Genomic DNA, 10130 nt, shown 5'->3' with positions numbered 1-10130 from the left:
AATAATAGAACACACAATCGGGCTCGGGTTTACCTGCATTTGAAACCGAGGCTGTGTTGTATTTGAGCGAGGTGGATCAGTTGTTAACGCGTACATACATGTATATGCAACCAATGTATAAACTGTCTGCTTCATCGTCAAACAACGGGTTATCCTGTGTTCTTAAACAAAAATAGCTGGTACACCTTGTGCAGTATTCACAAACGCAGCAATTACAGCGAGTTTTAAAAATAGATACTATGCCAAGAACCATGTTAATAGAGCAGCCACAAGTCATACTCACAAACGCAGCAATTACCGCACTTTCTAAAAATAGCCCAGTCGGTGTATTGCACCACGAGTAGAAAACACAGCCTGGATACTAGTATAAAACAGACCGCATTTTGTGACAATTCAGTTGACAAAACTGTCTGAGGCCTAGCCCGTGTTGTGAATTGCCGTTATGGTGCTAAAATCGTCAAAACACGGAGTTTACTCCGGGAATACGTTGCGGGCGTCAAACTCACGTTATAACCGACAGTACCGCACTCACAGTTCAATTGTGAGGCGCTATATCGGGGGAACGGAGAAGAGAAAACTCCAAATTCAACAGTTGATTGAAAACTTCGATATTCCAGATTTCGATGTTGAATTCTCGCTCAACAAAAGAGAACGGTGGGTTTTGCCAGACGTCATCAGAAAATACATCCAGTCGGGCGAGTCGCCTTTAGACGCAATAAAAACAGATTTAATCTTAAGGCATAAGTTGAAGCGACAAGCTAATTGTGTTGCTTACTACGCAGATAAGGGGCATATAAAGCGCCTCGTTCCGAAAGAGGGACGATACTTCAGCGGAAGGGCGGCAACACATTTCAAAGCACGTCCAAAACAAGAGGGGAGGGGTAAGAATACGGTGACGGACATTGATGAAACACTTCAACCAGATAGTGATGAATCAACAGTCAGCTATGAGGTATTCTACCCCTGTTCCCCGAGAAGCTCCATTGTTCATAACCCGAAGTACATCAAGCCGGTGGATAGAGACAGTGCCAGCGCCTCTGTGAATGTAGGGAGGAAAAAGAAGCGACGGTCTCGTCTAACTTTGCGAGATTTGAACGAGATGTTAGATGACAGGAGCGAGGAGTTTGATCTTCTTGGCGCAGACGACTCCGATACTGGGGATGTGATTTCAAGCGGAAACTTTACATTGAGAGACTTTATCAAACCTGCACGGAAAACGAAACGGAAATCTCGCACTCGGCGACCTAGCCACGGAGAAGACGACCGTGAGTGTAAGAGAAGTCGCATTGTGTTTGTTGATAAAGATGTGTCGTCTGCTCGCTCAGTGAGAGCCGGATATGAAACATATTCTCAAGGTGAGAATTCCACTTCGGTCTGCCTCAAAGACCCAACAAGTGTTATTCCTGTAGCTGTGAAGGTTGATTCAAATGAGGCTGCTTTTGATAACCTACAAACTGTGTATGGTCGGCGTTATATGGAGGCAAAGTGTGAACCTCGCAAGTTTTGTATTAATATGACTGACAAACTTAGAGACCATGTTAGAACGTCGAAATTCTTCAAAGACGTGACGTCATCATCGCTGGATCTCCATGGTTACCTTTCGTTTACTGAGATTGAACAATGTGGGGACGATGTCACTGTGAGTGTCTACCACGTTGCCTTGAACATTGCTTCTCACATGGAGTCTATTAAGATGGACACAGTCGAGGAGATGGAGACCTACACACTGGCACAGCTCGAGGACAACTGCCTATCATACATCGATGCTCTCCCAAGGGACGTCTTCGTGAAACGTGACGACTTCAGCTGCCTGGTAAAACCGTTCATGACGTTTCAGCTCGTGCCTGAGGGAAGGAGGTGGAGCATGAACTGCATCCACCCGCACGAGTTATCCGACAACGTCTGCAGTCTGCAGAGGACCTACAGAGAATCTGCAGAGATTGGCAGTCCTCCCGATGTCTGTGGTATCTGCTTTGACGACATTAGGGTTTCCTCTGAAACTACTGACACACGTTCCCCTGCAACTAGTCTCGACGCCTGTGGTCACTGGTTCTGTGATAGTTGTTGGAGGCAACATTTGGTCAGCAAACTGCGATCTGGAGCTAGTGCCTTCACGTGCCCTGAGTATGGCTGCAGTGTAGAAGCAGACTTCCCCACTCTTCTTTCCTTCCTTCACATCGGTGACGTCAAGAAACACATCGAGAGGCAGACAAGTGAGAAGATCAACTGCTCCGCTCAGGCAAACTGGTGCCCTAAACCTCAGTGTGGACGGGCCATTCTGGCAGAAGGACCTCCTATCAGGAACAGAAGTATTCCCGTAGTGTGTTCCTGTGGCACAGATCTATGTTTCGCCTGCATGAAAAACGCCCACTGGCCTGCAACATGTGCCCAGGCCAAGCAGTTCCGTAAGAAGGTGATTGCACTGAAGGACTACATCAACCTTGCGAAGGACACCTTCCTTGATCTTTTCCCCAATGCTGTTTTTGTGAATGGCAAGAGCTGCCCGAAGTGCAGTCGGTTCATCGAGAAGATATCTGGATGTCCCAACATGACTTGTCCTTGTGGGGCTAAATTCTGCTGGAGATGCGCTACACTCACATCGCATCAATGCCATACTTGTCTTCCCAAAGAACAGAGAGATTTTATAATTGAAGAGCATGCCATTGACTGTATCGAGTTCAAAAGGACACAGTTGTACACCACTGCATTGGAACATCGCCAGCAGCGACAGAATATTAATATTCAGAAATATCTCTCCCGGGAGCGCACTCTAACCAAACGCCTTACCGCTGAAATAGGTTTGAACAAGAAACTAATAACTCGAATGTGCGACCATACTCAAGAAATAGCTGACCAACCATTATTCAGATTAACTTTTAACTTCCTGAGGCGCATGCTCAGTATCATACTCGAACTTCATCACGTGATCGAAAACGTTGCCATAGCAATGGATGACATGTTGCCGGGACGTCTCCGCAATGACCTCATGAAAGTCGTAACAAGAATGGAGTCGTGTGCGGCGACCATGGAAGCCACTCTTGACACAGGACCGTCGCTCTCCAACTCCGAGTTGGTGGGTACCCTGGTGACCTGCCAGAAGGATGCCCGTGTCTGTATTGCCCGTGTCGCACAGTTGATGAAGTAGTCCTTCAGAGATCTTAACCTTCCCAAAACTTACACGTATGGAAGTGTGTAAAAGTAACCCACGACCTCGAATTTCAGGGACATTAACATTGATGGACATGGTATACACGTCTCCCTGTATGGAAGTGTGTAAAAATAACCCACGACCTCGAATTTCAGAGACGCTAACCTTGATGGACATGATATTCATGTCTGCCCTTGTCAATTGACCTTGAAACTATGGATCTTTACAAATGTCTTTTTTCATAGTGTTTTTCTTTTATTTAGAAAAAGTCAATTATCGTTCGAACAATTATCAACGAAATATTGTGACGACGCACATTATCATTTTGATAAACATACAGCTCTGGGTTTGCCTTTTGTTTTGTTTTTTAAAACAATATGTGTAATTTTGCCGCAGGTTTTACACTCATAACATATGCGGGGCGGTGGGTTAGCCTAGTGGTTAAAGCGTTCGTATGCCACGCCGAAGACCAAGGTTCAATTCCTACATGGGTACAATGTGTGAAGTCCATTTTTGGTGTCCCCCGCCGTGATATTGCTGAAGTGTCGCGAAAAGCGGCGTAAAACAATACTCATTCTTTGGATATGCCGTATGTGTTGAACAAAAGGTTTTATATTAACAATTTGTTCGTAAATGTTTGGCACTCCTATCAGAGAAATAAATCGTGGAAATTAAAGCAGTGATCAAACATCAGAAACGTTGGTGTGTTCTGCGTACGAGATCGCCTCCATGGTACAGTGAATGCCTCCATGGTACAGTGAATGCCTCCATGGTACAGTGAATACCTCCATGGTACAGTGAATGCCTCCATGGTACAGTGAATGCCTCCATGGTACAGTGAATGCCTCCATGGTACAGTGAATGCCTCCATGGTACAGTGAATGCCTCCATGATACAGTGAATGCCTCCATGGTACAGTGAATGCCTCCATGGTACAGTGAATGCCTCCATGGTACAGTGAATGCCTCCTTGGTACAGTGAAGGCCCCCATGGTACAGTGAATGCCTCCATGGTACAGTGAATGCCTCCATGGTACAATGAATGCCTCCATGGTACAGTGAATGCCTCCATGGTACAGTGAATGCCTCCATGGTACAATGAATGCCTCCATGGTACATTGAATGCCTCCATGGTACAGTGAAGGCCCCCATGGTACATTGAATGCCTCCATGGTACAGTGAATGCCTCCATGGTACAGTGAATGCCTCCATGGTACAGTGAATGCCTCCATGGTACAGTGAAAGCCCCCATGGTACATTGAATGCCTCCATGGTACATTGAATGCCTCCATGGTACAGTGAATGCCTCCATGGTACAGTGAAGGCCCCCATGGTACAATGAATGCCTCCATGGTACAGTGAATGCCTCCATGGTACAGTGAATGCCTCCATGGTACAGTGAATGCCCCCATGGTACAGTGAATGCCTCCATGGTACAGTGAAGGCCCCCATGGTACAATGAATGCCTCCATGGTACAGTTAATGCCTCCATGGTACAGTGAATGCCCCCATGGTACAGTGAATGCCTCCATGGTACAGTGAATGCCTTCATGGTACAGTGAATGCCTTCATGGTACAGTGAATGCAGTGGAAGGTCGGTAGTTCAATCCCCGATCGCGTCATACCGACAGATTTTATAAGATGGTATTTGTGTTTCCCTGCCTGGCGATCAGGATCAAGAGGACAAAACACTGGTCGGCTCGGGATCTGTGTCCATTTCAAATTGCAGCATGGTATCTCAGAGGCCTGGCAGTACTACCAGGCAGAAGTCCAGACTGGTACAGACAGACAGACAGACAGACAGTCAGAGACATGCACCGAGCACGCACGCACGCAAGCAAGCGCCAACGCGAGCTGCCTTATTTGTGTTTCAAGCCCTGTGAGTTACTATTTTAATAACCTTATTTTAAGCATTTTGCTCTATCATTGACAAATATTTGTTTAAAGCAATCGTCCACTAAGAATATAAGTCTTTCCACATTGGACACCAGGAATCACAGAATTGACTTCACTGATTGAACAGTTTAAAATATAAGACAAATGAAAGATGTATCTATACTCATTACTGACGGAGCAATGTAACTGTGCTTCGTATAAAGTATAAACTCACCATGTCAATATCGGGGGTAACAGGACACAGAGCGACACACTTTTAAGGAAGGGTGGTGTAGCCACGCAACTCACCATGTCAATATCGGGGGTGACAGGACACAGAGCGACACACCCTAAAGGAAGGGTGGTGTGCAACTCAACTCACCATGTCAATACCGGGGGTGACAGGACACAGAGCGACACACCCTAAAGGAAGGGTGGTGTAGGCACTCAACTCACCATGTCAATATCGGGGGTGACAGGACACAGAGCGACACACCCTAAAGGAAGGGTGGTGTAGGCACTCAACTCACCATGTCAATATCAGGGGTGACAGGACACAGAGCGACACACCCTAAAGGAAGGGTGGTGTAGCCACTCAACTCACCATGTCAATATCTGGGGTGACAGGACACAGAGCGACACACCCTAAAGGAAGGGTGGTGTAGCCACTCAACTCACCATGTCAATATCGGGGGTGACAGGACACAGAGCGACACACCCTAAAGAAAGGGTGGTGTAGCCACTCAACTCACCATGACAATATCGGGGGTGACAGGACACAGAGCGATACATCCTACAGGAAGGTTGGTGTAGCCGCTCAACTCACCATGCCAATATCGGGGGTAACAGGACACAGAGCGATACATCCTACAGGAAGGTTGGTGTAGGCACTCAACTCACCATGTCAATATCGGGGGTGACAGGACACAGAGCAACATACCCTAAAGGAAGGGTGGTGTGCAACTCAACTCACCATGTCAATACCGGGGGTGACAGGACACAGAGCGACACACCCTAAAGGAAGGGTGGTGTAGGCACTAAACTCACCATGTCAATACCGGGGGTGACAGGACACAGAGCGACACATCCTACAGGAAGGGTGGTGTAGGCACTCAACTCACCATGTCAATATCGGGGGTAACAGGACAGAGAGCGACACACCCTAAAGGAAGGATGGTGTAGCCACTGAACTCACCATGTCGATATCAGGGGTAACAGGACACAGAGCGACACACCCTAAAGGAAGGTTGGTGTAGCCGCTCAACTCACCATGTCAACATCGGGGGTAACAGGACACAGAGCGACACACCCTAAAGGAAGAGTGGTGTAGCCGCTCAACTCACCATGTCGATATCAGGGGTAACAGGACACAGAGCGACACACCCTAAAGGAAGGGTGGTGTAGCCGCTCAACTCACCATGTCAACATCGGGGGTGACAGGACACAGAGCGACACATCCTACAGGAAGGGTGGTGTAGCCACTCAACTCACCATGTCAATATAGGGGGTAACTGGACACAGAGCGACACATCCTAAAGGAAGGGTGGTGTAGCCACTGAACTCACCATGTCAATATCGGGGGTTACAGGACACAGAGCGACACACCCTAAAGGAAGGGTGGTGTAGCCACTCAACTCACCATGACAATATCGGGGGTGACAGGACACAGAGCGATACATCCTACAGGAAGGTTGGTGTAGCCGCTCAACTCACCATGTCAATATCGGGGGTAACTGGACACAGAGCGATACATCCTACAGGAAGGTTGGTGTAGGCACTCAACTCACCATGTCAATATCGGGGGTAACAGGACACAGAGCGATACATCCTACAGGAAGGTTGGTGTAGGCACTCAACTCACCATGTCAATATCGGGGGTGACAGGACACAGAGCGACACACCCTAAAGGAAGGGTGGTGTAGGCACTCAACTCACCATGACAATATCGGGGGTGACAGGACACAGAGCGACACACCCTAAAGGAAGGGTGGTGTAGCCACTCAACTCACCATGACAATATCGGGGGTTACAGGACACAGAGCGACACACCCTAAAGGAAGGGTGGTGTAGCCACTCAACTCACCATGTCAATATCGGGGGTGACAGGACACCGAGCAACACACCCTAAAGGAAGGGTGGTGTAGCTACTCAACTCACCATGTCAATATCGGGGGTGACAGGACACAGAGCGATACAGCCTAAAGGAAGGGTGGTGTAGGCACTCAACTCACCATGTCAATATCGGGGGTGACAGGACACAGAGCGACACATCCTAAAGGAAGGGTGGTGATGGCAATATCCTGATAATCGTCTCCAATCTTCACTTGACGCCCATATTGAGTATACAGACATCTGTAGCGCTGGGTGAGATTCGGATTAATCACCCTTGGCAGTTTGTGTTTCATGAAGTTGTTCAGTGTGTGTATTATGTGAGTAGGAGAGTGTGGTTTTTAAGCCGCAATATTCCAGAAGTATTACGGCTGGGGACACCAGAAATGGGCTTCACACATTGTAACCTTGTGGGTGTTCGGCGTGACGAGTATACCCTGTAACAACGAGACTGCCTCGCCGACGTGTGTATCATGCACATACCTGGGGTGTTACGGCGTGACGAGTATACCCTGTAACCACGAGACTGCCCCGCCCCCCATGTGTGTCATGCACATACCTGGGGTGTTATGGCGTGACGAGTGTACCCTGTAACCACGAGACTGCCCCGCCGCCCGTGTGTATCATGCACATACCTGGGGTGTTATGGCGTGACGAGTGTACCCTGTAACCACAAGGCTGCCCCGCCGCCCGTGTGTATCATGCACATACCTGGGTTGTTATGGCTTGACGAGTGTACCCTGTAACCACGAGGCTGCCCCGCACCCCGTGTGTATCATGCACATACCTGGGATGTTATGGCGTGACGAGTATACCCTGTAACCACGAGGCTGCCCCGCCAACCCTGTGTATCATGCACATACCTGGGGTGTTATGGCGTGATGAGTATACCCTGTAACCACAAGGCTGCCCCGCTGCCGTGTGTATCATGCACATACCTGGGGTGTTATGGCGTGACGAGTATACCCTGTAACCACAAGGCTGCCCCGCCCCCCATGTGTATCATGCACATACCTGGGGTGTTATGGCGTGACGAGTATACCCTGTAACCACGAGGCTGCCCCGCCGCCCGTGTGTATCATGCACATACCTGGGGTGTTATGGCGTGACGAGTATACCCTCTAACCACAAGGCTGCCCCGCCGCCCGTGTGTATCATGCACATACCTGGGGTGTTATGGCGTGACGAGTATACCCTGTAACCACGAGGCTGCCCCGCCGCCCGTGTGTATCATGCACATACCTGGGGTGTTATGGCGTGACGAGTATACCCTGTGACCACAAGGCTGCCCCGCCCCCCATGTGTATCATGCACATACCTGGGGTGTTATGGCGTGACGAGTATACCCTGTAACCACGAGGCTGCCCCGCCGCCCATGTGTATCATGCACATACCTGGGGTGTTATGGCGTGACGAGTATACCCTGTAACCACAAGGCTGCCCCGCTGCCGTGTGTATCATGCACATACCTGGGGTGTTATGGCGTGACGAGTATACCCTGTAACCACAAGGCTGCCCCGCTGCCGTGTGTATCATGCACATACCTGGGGTGTTATGGCGTGACGAGTATACCCTGTAACCACAAGGCTGCCCCGCTGCCGTGTGTATCATGCACATACCTGGGATGTTATGGCGTGACGAGTATACCCTGTAACCACAAGGCTGCCCCGCTGCCGTGTGTATCATGCACATACCTGGGATGTTATGGCGTGACGAGTATACCCTGTAACCACAAGGCTGCCCCGCTGCCGTGTGTATCATGCACATACCTGGGGTGTTACGGCGTGACGAGTATACCCTGTCACCACAAGGCTGCCCCGCTGCCATGTGTATCATGCACATACCTGGGATGTTATGGCGTGACGAGTATACCCTGTAACCACAAGGCTGCCCCGCTGCCCGTGTGTATCATGCACATACCTGGGATGTTATGGCGTGACGAGTATACCCTGTAACCACGAGGCTGCCCCGCCCCCCGTGTGTATCATGCACATACCTGGGATGTTATGGCGTGACGAGTACACCCTGTAACCACGAGGCTGCCCCGCCCCCCGTGTGTATCATGCACATACCTGGGATGTTATGGCGTGACGAGTACACCCTGTAACCACGAGGCTGTCCCGCCGCCCGTGTGTATCATGCACATACCTGGGGTGTTATGGCGTGACGAGTATACCCTGTAACCACAAGGCTGCCCCGCCCCCCCGTGTGTATCATGCACATACCTGGGGAGTTATGGCGTGACGAGTATACCCAGTAACCAAGAGACTGCCCCGCCGCCCGTGTGTATCGAGCACACACCTGGGGTGTTATGGTGTGACGAGTATACCCTGTCGCCACGAGACTGCCCCGCCCCCCATGTGTATCATGCACATACCTGGGGAGTTATGGCGTGACGAGTATACCCTGTCACCACGAGACTGCCCTGCCGCCCGTGTGTATCTTGCACATACCTGGGATGTTATGGCGTGACGAGTATACCCTGTAACCACAAGGCTGCCCCGCCCCCCCATGTGTATCATGCACATACCTGGGGAGTTATGGCGTGACGAGTATACCCTGTAACCACGAGACTGCCCTGCCGCCCGTGTGTATCTTGCACATACCTGGGGTGTTATGGCGTGACGAGTATACCCTGTAACCACGATCTTCTCGGGGCTCCCTCATCCTAAAAGATGTACTACTCAAAACAAGTTACCCATCAGACATGACAGTTAACAAACACCAGATGGAAAATCGGGTGTTCTTTAAATTATTTTAGGTAGTACATATACTTCAGACAGCCGACAGCTTTCTCTTATTTATTTCCTGCATATTGTAAGTCGTCATGCTACGAAGAAATCCAGACTTGAGTAAGTTTTGTTTAACACGGCTGAGTTTAATGTGAAAGGTCATAACAGGTCGAGACCACGGGCATGGTGCTGACAAACCTGGAAACATAATCAGGGTGAATCTGGGATTCGAACCCACGATCATGGCTTCTGGTATGACTAAATGAC

General features: G+C 49.6%; 1 protein-coding gene across 1 annotated transcript; it reads left to right on the top strand.

Annotated features, from left to right (window-relative positions):
- Nucleotides 1-442: 442 nt before the first annotated feature.
- On the top strand, nt 443-3450 carry LOC139477147 (uncharacterized). Its single transcript, XM_071259698.1, has one exon. It carries the CDS (start codon nt 443-445, stop codon nt 3143-3145), a length of 2703 nt encoding a protein of 900 aa, XP_071115799.1. The 3' UTR covers nt 3146-3450.
- Nucleotides 3451-10130: the final 6680 nt, after the last annotated feature.

The sequence above is a fragment of the Haliotis cracherodii genome, unplaced genomic scaffold, assembly GCF_022045235.1.
Source record: "Haliotis cracherodii isolate W230 unplaced genomic scaffold, xgHalCrac1.p SCAF_31, whole genome shotgun sequence".
Taxonomy (NCBI): domain Eukaryota; kingdom Metazoa; phylum Mollusca; class Gastropoda; order Lepetellida; family Haliotidae; genus Haliotis; species Haliotis cracherodii.
Note: the sequence above shows the minus strand (reverse complement) of the source record. Positions and strands in the feature narration are given on the sequence as shown.

Bases quoted from the DNA above. Each gene is read 5' to 3' on its own strand.
- LOC139477147 (XM_071259698.1), top strand. From the start codon at position 443: ATGGTGCTAAAATCGTCAAAACACGGAGTTTACTCCGGGAATACGTTG.